Below are 19357 nucleotides of genomic sequence, written 5' to 3'. Positions count from 1 at the left end.
TTCCCACTCTACTTCGGGTCGGGCTGGAGATTTTTTAACTATGTCACTAGGACTTCCCTTTTTATTTGGTTCCGAAGGCTAAGTCCGATTGAGATCGACTTTCTTAGCCCGAAGTAATGGACTTGGTGCTTGTTGAACACTACTTGATACAGTTCCAGGTATACTCTCCTTGGAACACAGCTGTATGTTCTCGGGAGTAATATCAATGCCGATCTCAGAGATCAAAGAGGCTCAGCGGACATGCCACATGGTTGCAAAAGAGGAATGTATTCTTGGTGATGTCTGAAATGTCAGGACAGTCCGAGCTGGCGGCCTTCCTCATTATGTGCAAAAAGGCCTGGAAGTGCCCGTGACCCGACAAAAACCGGGTCATGAAATGCTTTACCTCATCATGCTTCATTCCACCCATGTGACGGTAACGGTAACGGGTGTTAGGAATGAGCATGGATGGTGGTCCAACAGCGTCCAATTTGCGCTATCAGCGGTTGAAACTGAGGTCGCGTTCTTCTCTAGCAGCAGCAGCAATCTCTGTCTACTTCAGGTCTCCTGCGGTTGATCACCTGTCGCTTCCTAGCGAGGAATACATTATGGGAATGACATCGGCCACCAAGACCGATCGATGAAAAGAGCCGCTAACTTCACGACGGTTCCGGGTTCGATTATGATCTGACTCAGTAGTACCACGGCCACCTTTAACTACAGGCCACGGCCTGGTAGAATTGGCAACGTCGCAAGTGGTGTTGTTTAGTGACAGATGTCCCATAAAATAACAATGGCAGACAGGTGACATTAGCTCATTAATTCGCACTTTATTGATTTAAATTTGTGAACATAAACTTATTAAAATATTGAATATAGAACATTTAGAATTAAAGAACGAAACAATATGATTTAAAAATCTATATCTGTACATTTTTAAGTGGAGTCAATACTGTCATAGTCCAGTTAACCAATCTTTCGTAAATACACAAATACCATTAGCTGCTTCCAACCAAAACAGCTGTTGAGTGAAAATTTAAAAACGTACGTTTTCAGGAAAAACACTTTGCAAATTTTTGTCCCCTTTTTTCAAAACTTTTATTATTTTTTTATTTCATTAACATTTGAAGTTTCATAAAATGTCCATGGTAACGCAATATCTTTGTTAGTTTTCTTTTTAAAGAGCATCTTTAGTAGAAAAACACAAAATCCTGTCACAACCATAACGGACCTTTAAATGAATATTAAAAATAGTTAATATTATTTTTATAACTATGTTTTGCTATAAACTAATTAACTTTAATGACCATTATACAATAAAAAGGTCACTGAGCTTTTGGTATATTTGGTCTTTCAAGAAAAAAATTAAAAAAAACTCAAAAAATATAAAAAAGCCAATAAAATCTTTTTAAGTTTGTATAACTCCGAAAAAACTTACCTGAGACCCGAAAAATCGTTATGTTTGTATAGAGGTGTGCTTCTTTTGTGTATAAAACATTGAAATATGACGATATTTTAATTTTTGAAATTTTTATGATAGAAATCATAAACGTGATGGTCAGGGACAAGCGGTACGGTCGTGAATTGTCTGGAATAATCTAAATCTTTCTAAACAATCCTTCAATTATACTGTTAGTTATAATAAAACTATGTGTTTCAATTGAACTAAACTGTTCAATTTACAATTATATTAAAGTGATTGTCACGACCAAACACACTATAATCCATAAAGGTGGATTGGTCGTTAAAAAAACCGCGATGGTCGTGAAACTTTGGTCGTGAAATTACGTGTTATTTTTGATCTGTTCTGGCGGTAGCCCTGCACCTCATGTTCGAGGATACAAAGTGGACTTCTAGGTTAATCTAGCAATTGAAATATCTTATAAACAAAAATTAACACCATGTCTACTTCATCGAATGACTACGTACGGTCATGGACACACCAAAATTACAAAAAAACACAATCTTTCCTTTATTAATCTTGTAATTCCTCCTTTCAACTCAAAACGACCGGCACTACAATCCTGATGTACACCCCGAACTAGTCTCTAAAACCAACTGACTCCATCCCCATCGACGCCAGGCTTGCCACTGTCGTGCTCCAAAGTTCAAAATTTTTCCCAAATGGTTGTGACGCCAAATCGAGGGACAGACTTATTTTGTCATGGTAGTCAGTCTGCAATGACAATAAAATTATAATATGCTCCTTTTTTTGTAAGTTTAATAACCATTGATGACATAAAAATATGGCTTTATATATTTCGGCATGAATAATTAGTCTAAAACAGCGTGAAAGTTGGAAAGTGTACCCTAGGGACAAGTCATGGTCGTGAATTTCGAGACTTTAAAAATACGAAAAAAATACCAAGAACCTATTTAAAACCAAATAAATGTGTGTAACATGTTGCCCCCGTCCCAAAAAATATTAAAACACATAATAATAAACTACAAATCCAGTATCTACGAAGTAAAAGGCCAGGGACATGAAAACGTACGTTTTTAAATTTTCACTCTGTTACACACCACTTACAACGTTGCCACTTCGAAGGCCGCGGCCTCGAGTCAAAGACGGTCGTGGTAGTACTCGGCATCGGCAGGCGGCAGGTGAGTCGTCATTGACACAGACGCAAGTAAGCAGCAGACGATTAGAGACGAAGAGAAGAACTGTCTACTGTCATGTCTGCTGAGTGTTTGTGATTGAGAGTGATAACGTCATTTTCAAGTAAAAATGGTGTCTTTAATTAAAAACCAAATATTGAAACATCTATCAAGGTAATTTAAGATATTAAGTTTTCATTTGAATCGCCTAAAATCCTTAAAGAAATGTTTGGATCCATATTTCTGTTAATTCATTGGTCGTCATAGTTGAATAATCGTCTGCTAATCCTAGTAATCGTTTGAACTTTGGCCTACATTAACACTGAAAATTTATTTTTTTAAATTTAATTGGAGCGACTATTTAGATTAAAAAGTAACAACCACTCAAAATTAGCTTATAAGTTGGGTTATACAACTTGATAGTCCCAGTTCATTCGCTTTTCCCATTACTTTAGGCTAAAATTTAAAGCTGGATTTAGTAAAGGCCTAGTTTAACTAAATTTTATTAGTTAGATCTTTTAGTATTTTAGCCTTGTTACTGACTAAGTTAAGATCTTCTGTTACATTTTTCAAAAGCCCATTGACCAGGGACAGATTGAACCATCAAGTTAAAAAGAATATAACTTAGCTTGTCTCAGGACCTTGAGTTTAAATTTTCAACCCTATTAAATGTTACCTAATGTCTTGTAAAATCCACTCTTGTAAATCCACAGATAAGTAAATCTCCCTGTTTGGTGTGGCAAAATATACCATTTTGTTTACTTTCACTTAACCATTTACCATCGAAGTCTTCACCGCAGTCCTTGAAGACAGGAGATTGTCAAATCTTTTTCATCTTTCTTCTTGCTTGCTTCTTCAAGAGATTCAAGAGATTTTTTGTACCATTAAGTAATCCACAGTTTGCGTGTAGTGTTGTAGTGTGGGTGAATGTAGCCTATAATTTGTGTTGTGAGTGTTAATTTGCTGTCGGCTACCCTTGATTTTGGTAACTTGCTCTTGTTCTTCCCAATCAACTGCCTTATAAAACAGGATTATTAACTAAACTTAAGTTTAAGTTATACGGTTCACCTAAAATTGACAACAAATATAGCCTAATTTTAACACCCAACCATAGTTGCTGACACAATTTAACCTTCCCTGATTGTTTCCTAGCATTCAGGGTTCAGGTGATATTTAAACAGTGTCATAGGTTAGCCAAGAGAAGATGATTTATTTATTTATTTATTTATTGAACACCAACGGCAAACACCATTTTACATTAAGTCGCTACAAATAGGAAAATAGCTAAACAATATTTAAAACTAATTATTACATGGCAAAACAATGGGTATAGATGTTACAGAAAAATAACAATGTATAAAATATATAACAATAACAAAATATAACAATAACAAAAGATAACAATGAGTATATCAATACAAGAATACAAACACAATAGATCACAAAATTAACAAGAGAAAAATCAACAACAAAGGAACAAAACAACAGTGCTTTTACGGGGTACCCTCAAGGATGCTGTCAGCTGCAGAGCTGCTTATCACATTCCTGAGGCGCATAATCCGGGGAATGGGACTGGATCTGGCGTAGTTAGTCCCAGTATGGTCGAGTTCAAATACACGCTGATGCCTCGTGATTCTCGAAGGAACATGGAAGTTTATCCTTTCCAGCAAGAAGGGGCAGTTGACTTGGTTATTTACCAGTTTGTAGAGAAAGGTCACATCAGCCACTCGCCTTCTGTTTTCAAGACTCGGAATGCCATACATATTAGAGAGCTCGTCAACCCGGACATCACGATAGTCAAGTCCAGCACGACATCCCAGGAACCTGATGAAGCGTCTTTGTACCGACTGAAGATGGTAAATATGGCCAAGATGGTATGGTGACCAAACCAAGGAAGCATACTCGAGTAGCTGCAGGATGAGAGACTTGTACAGGATAATACAGGCATGGTTGCTCAATCCATGTCTAGCAGAGCGGGAAACCAATCCGAGCATACGAGAGGCCCTGGTGCAGATTTGGTTTATGTGGGGTCCAAACTCGAAGGAGGAGTCAATTAGAACACCAAGATCCTTGATGGTATTGCATCTCTCAACCCGGTTACCATCAAGAGAGTAGTCAGCTAACACTGTATTTAATTTCCTGCTGAACGTGATCAATTTAGTTTTTGTGGGATTCACAGCCATGTCATTGGAGAGGCACCAGCCAAATACGTCATCGAGGGCGTCCTGCAAGGACTGGCAGTCATGATGGGATGCAACTTCAACGAGTAGCTTAATGTCATCCGCAAATAGAAGAAATGGGACTTTGATGACCTTCTTGATGTCATTAATAAAGATGGAAAACAAGAACGGTCCAAGATGAGACCCCTGAGGAACACCAGAACTTGCAGCGAAGAAAGAAGAGACTTCAGAACCAAGGCGTACAGCAAGCCGTCGATTGGTAAGGTAGCTCTTAAACCATTGTAGAATCCTTCCAGCGAACCCATAGCCTTGGAGCTTTGCAAGCAGATGGCTATGATTTATCTTGTCAAAAGCTTTACTAAAGTCAATGTAAATGGCGTCAACTTGATTTCTTCAACCAAAGGCTTCCAACACCAGACACTGGAGGGATAAAAGATTCGTCACAGTGGAGCGACCGGAGGTAAAGCCATGCTGCTCATCAATTATGATATGTTTAAATAAAGGCTGTACTATGTCTAAAATAAGCCCTTCAAAAACTTTACTGAGGACGGACTGGATTACTATGGGCCTGTAATTTGTAACATCACAACGATCACCGGCTTTGAAGATTGGAACCACATGACCATATTTCAGTGTGGAGGGAAATGTGCCTGTAGACAAACTGAGGTTAAATAGGAAATGGAGCTGATGTACCAGCTCAGAGTGGCAGAATTTGAGTACTCCTGGTGTGATGTTGTCAGGTCCACTACCCTTGGTGGGGTCCAAGTGAAGAAGCTTCTTATTGATATCTTCTAGGGAGATAGCACATTCTGAGATGGTGAATGGAGTATCAAATGAAGGTACTGGCAGCTCATCAAGGGACGCATGAGAGTAGACGGATGAGAAATATTCAGCAAACAGCTCACACATCTCATGTGGGTGGGAAACCTCAGTTGGACCATGTTTAAGGGAACATGGCATGGAAGATGTTCGATTGAGATTCTTCACAAAACTCCAGAAGATCTTGACATTAGTGGAAATGGTAGTATTAACATGGTTGACGTAGCTCAAGCGACAATCCCTGGAAACAGCCCAGCATCGGTCCCTAATGACGCTAAAGTTGTGGTAGTCAATCATGTTGAGAGATATCTTATATTTCTTGTGAAGCGTCTTCTTGAGAATAACAAGTTCCCTAAGCTCTTTGGAGAACCATTTTGGAAAGACGGAAGGACTGACAGACTTCCAAGGAGAGTGAGATTTGATGAGTTCGCTGAGTTGACTGCAAAAAGTGGAGAATTGAAGATTAACGTCGCTGCAATCATAGTCGAGCTGAATGGCTCCGTCCTGGAGGTCAATTTTAACCTTTTCAATGTCACATCTTCGAATGTTCCTGATGAAAGTATGGTGCTTTGGACGCTCGATCGATGGTTTAGGGATATCTGCAGAAACATACAAGCTAGGATGGCAGGGTTCTTGGGCAAGGAGGGGGTCATTAGCATGTGACACGGTAAAGACGTCGGATGACCCAAAGATCAAGTCCAGCTGAACTCCTCTATCATTCACCACATCACTAATCTGATTGACACCAAGATGTGCAGCCAAGTCCAAAATTATGTTCACCGGTGGAGTAGCAGTTGACAGTTCGGGGTGGATCCAGTTGAAGCCAGGTAGATTGAAGTCCCCAGCAATTAGTATGTGGTCATAGTTGTGGTAGACGGACAATACTTCCACTAGTGACTCAGCAAACAGAGAGTAGAGTCTTGTTTGAGCTTGAGGAGGGATATAGGCTGCACAGACAACTATCTTGCAGCTGGCTGTAAGTTTAACAAGAACACACAGTGCCTCCACTGGTAAATCGGGCTGTACAATTTCGGATGAAAAAATAGTCTTGTGGACGGCAATCAGAACACCCCCACCATCCTGCTTGCTACTTGTTTGGGGCGAACGATCCTTTCGGTAGACAACGTATCCATCAAAGCCAAGCTCTGAAGAAGTAATTGTGGGATTCAAGTTTGTTTCAGTAAATATAATAATTTTATTCATAGAGATGGGGACAAGGGCATGTAAAGACGTGAGTTTGGAACGAATCCCATTAACATTTTCATACAAGAAGGAAAAGTGTTCAATGCCGTTGGTGCTTAGTCGTTTTTTGACTGGACAATTTTTGGAATTCCATTACTATACTTAATGGTGAGATTACCTTCACCAGACTCAAGATCGATGATCTTGGATTGTTGATCAGTTCACTACAAATTCATGTCACACCTCAACCATTAATTTTATGAGTACAGTAAGAGTTTTTTTAATCCCTTATAACTCAGCCTATAAGACCTTGATAGCTAACTTGACTGAAATTAAGGTCTAAAAAAGTTATCAACCCCAAACCTGAAGGTTCATTAGAAGAATTACCCTATGTTGATTTTCAAACCTGGGTTTATCCGAGGTTTAACTTAAGTTATATCTTCCCTAGTATTGATTTCAAAGTCAAAACTTTGAAAATTTTCATTCAAAAGTCAATATTGTAGCCTAACCTATATGTTGACAATCTAAGGCGTAACGAAAGGAACAAATTAAGCCGTAACAACTATTAAAATAAATCTTGGTGATAAACATATTTTCTAAAGATCTTTCTCTCTTTCAGGTATACTAAAAACCTATCTGCAGACAAAATAAACTTGAGTACATTCAAAGGAGAGGGGGAACTCACATCTCTAGAGCTAGATGAAATAGTGTTAACCGATTTGTTGGAGCTTCCCTCTTGGTTACGGCTGACAAGTGCTTGGTGTAATAAGGTTACATTTAGGATACAATGGACAAAACTGAAGAGTGTTCCGATACATTTGGTTAGTAAAATATTAAATACTTTACTAGTCATAGAGTTTTATCATTTAATAGGCCTACTTTAACAGTAGTTTACACAACGATCGCATAAAGATAGTCTTAAGACAAGTAGATAATTTAAGGTACGAGACTTGGCGAGTGTCTTAAGTTTCTTCAAGTGTCTTAAAGGCTAATTACGCGAGTTACGTTCACTACTTTACCTACCATCGTTTTTTTAATTACTAACTATCACTACGCATAAGTCTATAGAGGTTATGTTTTCATTTATAACCTCTCATTGCCACTGATAGTGATTCAACTACTCGTTGTCCCAACCACTCACTCACTTAATAATCAATTAAATTGGCCTTAACAGCTGATAAGTTGACGTTTGAAAGTATTGCAATTTTACCTCTTTTCTCTCAATCCTTGAACCTCATTGGTCCTTTAAACTTGTTGTAAAGTAACAAATAGGCCTACTGTTAAGTGAATCTTTTTAATTCTAAGAACTGAAATGAAAAGGTTACTTGAAAAAAACGGCCGTAGGTAAAGTATAGGTACGGGGTACGGTATAACTTAACTCTACTTACTTATTGTATAAAGGTGTAACTTATTGCTGTAGCTTTTCCATGAAGACCTAATTTCAAGTTTTTTACAACCACCCTAATAGCAGGAGTGTGCAAAAATAATCTTTAATCAGTAGCTTCTGATATTTTTCTGGTGAACTTGTTAAAGTTGGTTTTCCACAATGAGCATAAAACTTCAGAATGTAGTAAAAGGCTTCTGTCTACGATACAATCGGGCATGAGATCACCTTAGAAGTTTGTAGTGTTAATGATCGTGGAAGCCTTTTAAACATTGAAATGAAACGAAATGAAATATTCCTTTATTGTCACAATACATTTCAAGTTTCCAGCAATGCTGATGAAACAGGTGACATTGTCGATTATTTAAAAACTAGATTTACAAAACATTGGCTTTTAGTTAAATATTAGATAGGAAAAAATTGAGGGTTTTGGTATAAAAGAGGTTTAATTTACAAGAGAAAAATTAAGTACATTTTTGTACAGTGGACTCCCTCTTATCCGCACTCCTCGGGACCGAGGTCTAACAGGTTTTCCAGTTAAACTGACGTCCTGAAAAACTCTTAATGTAATCCAAATATTTGACTTTATTTATGAAATTTAGGAAACCATTTATTTATTTATTCATTAACGGTTATAACCAATACACAGTGAAAGTACATTGTTGTGCATGCTTAACAGTAACAAAGCAACTAAAGATCGAGAGTAATATGTTATGTGGACGGCTGTTCAATAAGTTAATACTCTGAATTATTGTATTTAGACACGTGATCACTGGTCTCAAATCTTTCCCACAAGAACAGTCGTTTCAGTACTGTCCACTTCCTGCCGATCTAGTCCGGTGAAATCGATGTGCTGATGAAAATTGTCCGGTTATAGAGATGCAATTTCTGCCAAGGCGCCCGAGTGTAGTCCGGTTAAACCGATGTCCGGTTAAAAGGTGTCCGGAAAAGAGTGAGTCTACTGTATTAGATGTGATTTGCGGTGAATGACTGTAGCAAAGGAGATTTTCATATGGTTATGTGATGAGAATTACAGATAGACTGTTAGGAAAAAAGACATTTAAATTTTTACAAAAAACAAAGACAACTTGACTGAACAGCCCTACAATCTAACAAAAAATAATTTTGTTGAAATAAAAAAAACAGAATTTAGCAAACATAATTTTAACCTATAAAACAGTAATATAAGTTTTATGTTACAGCACCTATGCCTGATTGTTAATACAAATTTTTACCTTTTTTCCTTTGAATTTTAACTGTTATTTGATTGTTGTTTTAGTCGCTGGATGAGGTTCACATCAATATAGAGACATGTGAGGAGTTGCGCTCGATGTCGGCTCATCAACCACTCTCTTCTCTTGGAGCCGCTACGAAATACAATTTCATCAACAAAGTGATCGATGGAATGACAATCTGCGTTAATATGGTCAAAGTCAAGTTTAAAAGTCCTGCATTCACCGCATCTGTTCAGGTGAGAAGAAGTAAAGATTTGTTTCTCGTACAATCGTACGAAACATTTATTATTTATTAACTTGTAACATTAGGATGAAATATGTCTGGGAAACTAAATATCCCTTTATAGGATGCCTAAATTTGTCGTGGTGTGAATTTGTAATGAAATGTCGAGTTCCAGATTCAAATTGAGTCATACAAAATAGTAATTGTTTGTTTTATATAGACCTAGTAGAATCTTAACAATTACTAATTAATTAATAAGTTTTTTGTTAATCTAAAAACAAGTTTGCCTATTGAACATATCATCTTTTAATGTGGAAATAAATAAAATTTATATTTTATGGAATCTTATTTTTATTATTTCATGATTCTTGCCACTAACTAATTTTTGAAACACCAAGTAACAATTGGAGTAAGGTTTCTTAGACAACTTAATGATTGAAAATATAATCTTTGGAACTAGATACCTTCATTAATTTACTTGGTCATACATTACTAGGCTTTTAAATAGTGAATCAAACCAAATTCAATATTTTTATTAATTATTACTTTACAAGGTAATCTATTTAAAATATTCATCTATGGAGATCGTCCATTTAAATATGAATACTAAAAATTTCAATAAACATTAATTACTAGTACGGTACATTTAGAAGCACCTTGGCTTACATATGAAATAACTCCATATGAAGTAATTAATAACGATCTTTTCTCCACATCCATGAAAAAAAACAAATAAATTTATCGAATTAAATACAGCAGAAAATATACATTAAACCTTAAAAAATATGTAAAATTACCGAATTGAACCTGGAAATTTAAAATTATTTTTACAGACTCAAGAGAAAATAAATGTTTAAACATTGATTCAGCCTTGTGGTTTCAGTAATTTTTCTGGTAAAATTAATCGTTGGCTAAATTTAAACTCATTTTAAACTTTGATAATAATTTCATCATGTTTACAATGTTTCAGTTTTTTGTAAGCAAATTCAGTCAAAAAAAAACTTTAAAAAACTGGTTCAAGTAAATTTTATAAACCCAAGTGTTGTTCATTGGTACCTGTTAGATTGTTTTAGGGTGTTTGTGTGTTATTTATGTCTAACACGCCCAATAAAGTGATGTCAATGAACGGAAAATCTGTGGGATGAATGGGAAAAGATCAAAGGCCAGAGTTGTGTGTCATTGGTTGATTGATTTACACTTCAAGGGTTCATCTCCGTCCAACGGTTGCTGTAAATAATTAAACTTTTCTAACTGTGCATGGAATCTAAACGTCAAAACATTTTTACTTAAAGCTTTTGTGGCTGTTTATTTGCAAACGTATTCAATTTGTTAAACTATTGGGTTTTTCAGGTTTTAGGGTTAGTTATCTATTTTTTATTTGAAGATAAATAGCCTAACACAACTAGAATAGCCTAACACAACTAGTAATGGCTTTCAAATAGCCTAGTTTTTTAATAAAAAAGTTAAACAAATATTTTGAAAATCCCAAGAACATTTGTGTAGGCCTAACACAAACTACGAAATAATATAAAGTTATAATTATTGAAGTCAAAAGATGTATTTTAATGCTGGTGAGTTTATCATAGTGATTGTATTAACCAAAAGTTCAACCTAGTCAATTCTGAATGTGAGACTGCATTAACCTTGATTAAATCATGCCATCTATCTAAATATAAAGTGTCCTTGTATTGTAAATATTATAAGCTAACACTTCTTTTGTGATCATGCAAATCACTACTTTGCTCTTTGTTGAGATTTAAAGGAACAAAGGATTTTTTTTATTTTGCTTGTTAATTATATTTTTTTTTGTCACTGTAAACACAAAATTATTCTTTAAAAATTTTGATGACAAACAAAATTAATTCAAATCTATGTTTATATATAGTATTTTCAAATCAATCGTTTATTATTTAAATAAACATTTTTTACTATCAATTTGCTTCCTTGTTTACTCAAAAATAGTTTATCATTAAAAAGAACTTAATAGGTATTTGAATTTATCTTAGTCCCTAATGTCAAATATTGGTTTCTGTTGAATTCCAAAAAAATTTAACCTTTGTTGAAAGAATGTGTAATATTGTAGCATATTTTGTTTTGCATCAAATGTCACAGTACCAAAAATAAAGAAGAAAAACAATTGACTACAGCTTTTTCTGTGACTGGTTTATTCAAGTAGATATGTTCAATAGAAAAATGGCTAGATTCTGATTCATACAGACAAGATGTATATTTCAGTATCTGTAAGACAATGGTGACAGTTTACAATTATTCACTTTGCTCCTCAGATCCTAAGGATAGTTGTGCAATCCAAGACTCCGGATTGGAAGAAAGGCGACTTGAGACTGACAAAGCTCAAGGAGCCAAAGAAAGGACAAATCCTCATCTTTAAGGAGCTGGAATGGCAGACAGTGAGGATAGAAGCCAGTTCCATACAGGACTCGGAGCTGCCTCCGTTGCGACTGCTCACTAACTTCACACGGTGTCGGATCACCATCAAGAAACGGCTCTCGGGTGAGTAATTGAAGTAGGGTTTACGAGACCTGGAAAGTCAGAAAGATCGTGAATAGTCAGCGATTGGTTTAGGGCCAGGGAAATGTTTGAGGCTGAAAGCCAAGGAACTTAACGTAGAACTATTAATAATCTGGGAGTTAATAAAAAAAGGAAATCACACACTGTATTTTTTTTTAAAGAGGTTGTCACCATCTTTTCCTTGCATTTTCTCGTCCTTATAGGCCACAGAGGCCTATGCTTGGAACGTATTTAGCATAGCAAGAGTTGAGCCAGTACAGTACAATAGCTGTACTGATAAAAAGTAGTCGTAGGGACCAGGATCTGAGCCTATGACGTTTCTGCCTTGAGCCCAAAGACCATGGCTCTACTAACTTAGCTTGTTTCATAAGTTTTTTTTTACTGTTTCACTTGGTGTGTTTATTATTATACATCATAGCTCGTATTCACATTTCAAATAATTCTAATCTTGGTCATTTGATTGTTTTTGGAAGCATTAAGTGGAGCTATTTAAGGTGGGATTATTTTTTTTTTATTTTGATTATTTTAGTTTAGATCCTAAATACAAACATCATTTAGTAAAAATATTTCAGGGAAATTAAAGTAGGAATTCCTGGGGGGATATGGGGTTAGGGATATAAAATTAGCAATAACTATTGTCAAACAAATAATTTCAACAATCAACCCAAAAAGAGCAACCTATTGCAGAGCTAGATGATTTTTAGTGTATTTTTACTTTGTTATAGTATGTTCTAATGTTTTGCCACTGTTTTCAGATTGTTTCGTGATGGGATGTCGGTTGGCGCTACTGCTAGACGATCTATTGTGGGTTCTCACCGATTCTCAGCTCAAGGCAGCTCTTTGCTTCATAGACTCGCTCTCTGGTCTGGTGAAGAAAGATACCGAGGTCACGCGCACAAAAAAAGCTGCTCGCAAATTAGAGGTAGTCAATATTTTTGTTCAAACCAGAACCTTTTGTCAAACCATCCATTGTTACGTAAATAATTAATATTGGTCTTCAACGTTTGTTTCATCCGCAGGTGTTACCAGAATATCAAGCGCAGTTAGCTCAACAAGCGAGAGTCACGGAGCCGAGAGATACAATGTGTGATATATTCGCTCGTTACGACTTCATCGAGACATCATATCACTTCTTCTGCGCAAAGATAGATTTGCACCTCAGCGAGGACCCTGGAAGTTAGTATGGTTTAAAAACAATAGAGTATGTAAGTCTAGAAATAGCTTTAATCTTTGCTTGCTAGGCCTATTAAAAAAAATGTTGTTTACTGATATAGGTCCAGTGTATAAGGTGATAGAGCAGTGAATTGCAGTGAAGAACGTAAGTCCTTTAAGCTCAGATTCAATTCAACAACAGCATTTCATTCTGATAATTCTGTGACCTTGGATTATCCCTGATTTGTCCTAAATCCTACAAACAATCACAATAGTCCTGTTTTGGAATGTTATCACTGCAATCTCGCTTTTCAAATATATTTGAATTAAATGATCATTATCTTCAGATCACTGCAAAGATAGGTTATTCTACTGCGCTAAAGCAGTTGAGGTTGAAAAAATATTAACACAATATTTTATTCAAGTTAGACTGCTTTTTCTTTTTATCGAAATTCAAAATATAACTTTATTAAATTCCGACGAAATATAAGTTAGTTTTCTTCCCCAGCTGGAAGATCGTGTCATCCGGATCTCCAGGTTGGAGGAGCTTTCCAGATCAACCTTCACAACTTCCAGGTCGACTACTACCCTTACCATCTGGCGACTGGGGACAGGCACCACTGGGCTAAGTACAAGGAGGGCAACAGTCCTCACTCGCAGTGGCTCAATCAGGCGCACAGTGTGTTCCGCAACACCCTACTGCAACTGGTGGACATAGGACATCACATGGCACACCCCGCTCAGGTACACCGTCACATAGTTGGCAAATAAATAATCAAAATCATAAGGCCACTGTCATTAAATAAACATAACAAAGTCACTGTCTCAAAGTCACTGCCTCAAAGTCACTGCCTCAAAGCAAGGCCACACTAAAAAAACAGGCCGTAATGCTCGTGAAGCATGACGTCACGATAGAAGGCGGCAATGACATAGTTTACCGTTTGTGATCAACTGCTTGTTTTAATCTTTCCTTGGAAAATAAATAAACAAATACCCTTTGTCACAAAAATATTAAACATTATGCCATTGCCGTCTTCTATCGTGACGTCAAGCTTGACGAGCATTACGGCCTGTTTTTTTAGTGTGGCCTTGCTCAAAGTCACTGCCTGAAAGTCACTGCCTCAAAGTCACTGCCTCAAAGTCACTGCCTCAATGTCATCTTTCAAAGTCATGCCTCAAAGTCGCTGTCTCAAAGCCATCTCTCAAAGTCATGTCTCAAAGTCACTGCCTCAAAGTTATGTCACAAAGTCAATGTCTCAAAGTCATCTCTCAAAGTCACTGCCTCAAAGTCACTGTCTCAAAGTCATCTCTCAAAGTCGCCTTAAAGTCAATGTATCAAAGCCATCTCTCAAAGTAATGTCTCAAAGTCACTGTCTCAAAGTCAACTGTCACGATGTCAACATTACAAATTCATTTCTAAAAGTCACAGTCACAACACAAACATGTAGTTAACATCACTAAGTTCTCTCTCAAGTTATGACACATAGTCCACCTTCTCATAAGAAAGTCATGGTTAAATAGTCACTATTTCAAAGTCACAGGCAAGTAGGCGGTTATATAAAAGATACAGCCAAATGTTAAATATGACAAAAATATTAGTCACATAGTCTGTATCACAAAGTTACAGACCAGCATCACAAAGTCATGGACACAGTCAAAAAAACTAAGCCTCAGACACTTATTCAACATTGGAAATAAAAAGATCACAAGCTCACAGTCACATAGTCTTCATCATAAATGCACAAACGTTACAGTGACATAGTTACATTATCACAGTATCTTAGATATAATCACTCAATGTGATAAGTCACTAGTGAAGAGTAGCAGCCTTGTAACCACTATCAATTCGTTGTTGTCATGTTGTGTACTCATAAAAATACACAATATCTTAAACAGAATTATGTAACTGTCTTTAGTAACCATCTGGAAGCATTTGTAGTTAAATCACCTTGAAAAATCAGATCATTGCGTATAGTCACAATTGAGAAATAACAGTCATTTTGCCACTATCAGAATTTTGTCGCTGTAAAGATACCTAGTTAATATGTTCTTTATATTTCATTAGATAGATTCAATACTCTAAGAATCACGTATTAGCTATTCAATAGACAATAGTCTTTATTTACATAGGTTGGTGGTTTACATAGATGGTTTGTTGATTACAAAAACAGATCAAATTTTTAAGTCATGTTTGGATGAGTTCAAAAATTTATTGTACTGTTACTTGTTTACTGACAGGTGGTCTGTATGATTATTTATTGAAGGTCTCAATACATTAATACCCCCGCCGCAGCAAACCTGCCGACTAAGCGAATTTCATTTTGTCTGAATTGATTTTCAGTTAAATATATTTTAATAACATTAGGTTTAACGAGTACCTAGGTTTGCTGCTACAAGGAAACTAATAAAGTGTGTTTTTGAGTAAAATATTGATAGCTTAGTACAAAATAAATAAATTTGCCAAGTTTGATCAAAATATATCCATAAACAAGCAAACTACAACAGTTGACAATATTCTCCATAAGAATAACATGAGAATTTTAAATATACAATTTTTTTAATTTTCTCCGTTACTTATAATCGAAAAAAAATTCTTTTATATAATAAATTATTTGTTTTTTTAAGCTCTTTAAAAAAGTCTAAAGGAAAATCGGGAAATTTTGTGTTTTGAGGGTCAAAAGTGAGAAAACCCAATTTTTACCCCATAAAACCCCCGGTAAAGCCCCGTTCCCATGGTCCGATCGTGCTGGTTCGCGAACTCATTCAAGTTTATCCCGCTTTACACCTTTAAACCAAATTTCATCAAAATCGGACGAAAATTATTGCGTTCACGGACGTATATATAAGTATATATATATATATATATATATATATATATATATATATATATATACTTATATTTGATACTGTTATATACTGTACTTGTGTAGGGCTACTGTAATTAATATTAATAAATAATACACCATAGTACCCTTTTTTTAATTATTTTTAATGACTGATGCATTTCGACACTAAGGTCATGGTCACATATTAACTAAGGTTTACATATTAGATTTAATAACATTGTGAAAGACTGTGACCATGACCTTAGTGTCGAAATGCATCAGTCATTAAAAATAATTAAAAAAAGGGTACTATGGTGTATTATTTATTAATATACATATATAAAAATTTGAACGAATAGTGTTTTTGGCCTCTGGGGACATCAAAATGAAAAAGTAAATCGGTCCCGGGTCTAGGTCTTACCAACGGTAATAGCTACTTCCCTATAGGGAAATTCGCTAAAAAAAAACAGATGTCGACAATTTTTGTATACATTTAAAGATTCTAAGACGAAAGTAAGTAAGCTATTGTAAAAAAACTACTGTTGCAGATCTTATTTGACCGAGATAGCCTTAAACTAATGACCATCCAAAAAATAGGTACAATCGAACCTCTATAAGACGGATTTACAGGGGTAGAGAAAAAATTCTTATTATTGAGGTATTTCTAATAAAGAGATTTGTTTCATCGAGGTTCAGTACTGCCATTATTTGCCGTATAGAGGTTCCTCCTCGCTCTGAGACAATGAGTGAGGAAGGAAGAGGGATGGGTGGGGGTTTCATGTTGAGACAAGCTTCGTTGTTTTTGAAAACTACGTACTATGGATGTTAAGATCATGAGAAATTTGTCTTATAGAGGTATTATGCAAAGAATATTCGTTGTATAGAGGTTAATCAGTCGTAGCCCATGTTACAAACAAATTTTTCTTATGGAGGTTTTTAACCTAGTTGTTACGTTGTACAGAAGTGTTTTTAGCATTGACCTTTAAGAAAGTTTCAAGGGGATTTAAAACAATTTGGTAGGGATGGACGAGATTGGATTTTTAGTTCGAGACGAGACGAGACGAGATTTTTTATTTCTCATAAAATTTCGAGACGAGATCGAGACGAGATTTCTCTTCTCATACACAACGGGAAATGCACGTTCGAAATTTTTACCTGATTTTGTAACATTGTTAGATGACTGTTTAAATACTAAAATAATGATAATAGGCAAGAATATTTACAATCTTTCATTAAATAACATCAGCATAACATTTTTTTATTAATCACGCCTAACTTATTAAAAATGCCTACGATTAGGAAACATGGTGATATCAGTTAGGATAGAGTTCAACTTATCCTAAAATAAAATAAATCATAAAATAAAAGCAATATTACCGGTAATTTTTATAAAATAGTTACTTGTTTTGACTTTTTTTATAGTAATAAAACATTCCTCACACTGCTTACACTTAACAAAACTTCTCAAATGTTATTAAAGTAATATTATTAAAATAATGAAAGTAATATTTACATTAAAAGAATTAAATTAATATTTACATTAAAAGAATTAAATTAATATTTACATTAAAAGAATTAATTAAATAAGAACGCCTTCGAAAAGGAAACGCAACTACAACACGCTCCTGTATTGCGGGTATTGCATTGACTTTCTGCAGGCGTTTTTAATTTTTTTTTTTTTTTTTTTTTTTTTATTCTCGTCTCGATAAAAATCTCGGCCAAAAAGTAATCTCGTCTCGTGTAACGAGATTGAAAATTTCCCGAAAATTTCCCAAAATTTCGAGACTTGACCATCCCTACAATTTGGCTAATCGAATAATTCGTTTCAATGAGGTTCGTACTAACAAGGTTCGACTGCAATCCGAAACGATATTGTCCCCTTTATTTTGGTTTATCAGTGTTTTACCCGTACTCATTGACTATCTTTTCATGTTCTGCTTCCATCATGTGTTGTTAAGACTTTGTAATGTTTGAAGGACTCGCGGCCGTCACCCAGCCAGAACCCAGTGAAAGCTTACGTTCTGTCGCAGTTGGCCAAACTGATGACAGCCTGTGTGATAATCAGGATCGAAGACTTTACGCTCTATCGAGTTTCTACCTCTGCGAAGAAACAACAGCAAAAAGAGTTTGTAAAAGGTGAGACTCAATGGTCACTCATTCAGTTGTTTTGAAATCACAAAAGATTACGAAGAAAATAGAATTTTAGACACCAGCACAATTTGTGATTGACTCGCTTAAGTGTGTTCTTTTTGGATAAAACATTTATGAGCTGGTCCATATAGATTGGATGTCTACTTCAGTATACGAAAGATCAGTGCCTACTCAATTCAGTTTCCTATACATTAGAAGACCTGCTTACTTTTTTACTATCTCGACTCCACTAATTTTATTTTGTTCAAAACTTATTCTTACACACATTTACATTAATTTATCATTTTGATAAGTGGAATATTATTCTCGTTTAAGCTGTCGCTGGTTTTACAATGAAGATGGACGTAGTTTAATTTTGCCCTCAACAACAGCTGATTTCTGTTTGAGTGCAAAAACATTTTTATCCAGCTACACCAAACATCTTTCTACCAAAAACTGATAAGATTTGACAAATGAGCAAATTTTGACAGCTTTGCAATCTGTGAGTTGCATATGTTCTACTAGGCCTATGTTAAATTTGAAAAAAAATAATTTACAACAGCTGTTCCATATTAGACGTCTACTTCAGTATCCAAATGTTTCAGCTCAACATAGGCGAAGGTCCAGTGTGGCCTCCGGGGGAAGCTATGGTCAGTTAGTCGCATGATTGTTACTTGCGTTCAAATGTTTTCTAAAACAGTTTTTTGTTTATGTTTCAATTGCAAGTGAAGAATGTGTTTTTGTTTGGAATGATTATTAGCGGTAGTTGCTGGTTTTCAAAAGAATGATATTTTTGGGTGCATGACTATTTTTGGTACAGTAGAACTCTGAGTATCTGAATCAATTGGGGCCGTACCCGATTTGGATGGAAAATAATTTGGATAATTAGGGTTTTACCGAAATTAGTGGTATTTTACAGAAATTGGCCTAGTCATGCCTAGCTTTTACTATTGCGGTCATAGAATACGTCTGTGAAGAGTGTGTGTTGAAAAGTACACGCTTTCGCCGCGATAACAGACTACAAGATTGGGGAAGATATTCAAGATATTGCCGTGACCATGAAAAATCATTATGAGTTTCCATGACCCCAAAAGACATGGTCACTTAGACAATATTGTCAT

The 19357-nt window shown here is 35.6% G+C and overlaps 1 protein-coding gene across 2 annotated transcripts in view; it reads left to right on the top strand.

The window, feature by feature from the left end:
- The first annotated feature begins 2640 nt into the window (after window positions 1-2640).
- The window catches only part of LOC128985633 (bridge-like lipid transfer protein family member 3B), a 42820-nt gene continuing 26103 nt past the window's right edge, over window positions 2641-19357 (top strand). Inside the window, exons 1-9 of one of the 2 annotated variants that reach the window (XM_054405361.1) lie at window positions 2641-2751; window positions 7378-7579; window positions 9422-9613; window positions 11886-12111; window positions 12885-13051; window positions 13149-13305; window positions 13790-14025; window positions 18083-18242; window positions 18842-18886. In XM_054405361.1, coding sequence (XP_054261336.1) covers window positions 2708-2751; window positions 7378-7579; window positions 9422-9613; window positions 11886-12111; window positions 12885-13051; window positions 13149-13305; window positions 13790-14025; window positions 18083-18242; window positions 18842-18886 — 1429 coding nt within the window. In that variant the 5' untranslated portion in view covers window positions 2641-2707. The remainder of the gene's footprint in view (window positions 2752-7377; window positions 7580-9421; window positions 9614-11885; window positions 12112-12884; window positions 13052-13148; window positions 13306-13789; window positions 14026-18082; window positions 18243-18841; window positions 18887-19357) is intronic. The other variant, XM_054405362.1, reaches the window with a different exon arrangement.

Source organism: Macrosteles quadrilineatus, unplaced genomic scaffold (genome assembly GCF_028750875.1).
Source record: "Macrosteles quadrilineatus isolate MER2022 unplaced genomic scaffold, UCM_ALF_1.0 Scaffold_2__2_contigs__length_208266976, whole genome shotgun sequence".
In the NCBI taxonomy this organism is placed as follows: Eukaryota; Metazoa; Arthropoda; class Insecta; order Hemiptera; family Cicadellidae; genus Macrosteles; species Macrosteles quadrilineatus.
This window is presented reverse-complemented; position numbering and strand designations above follow the sequence as displayed.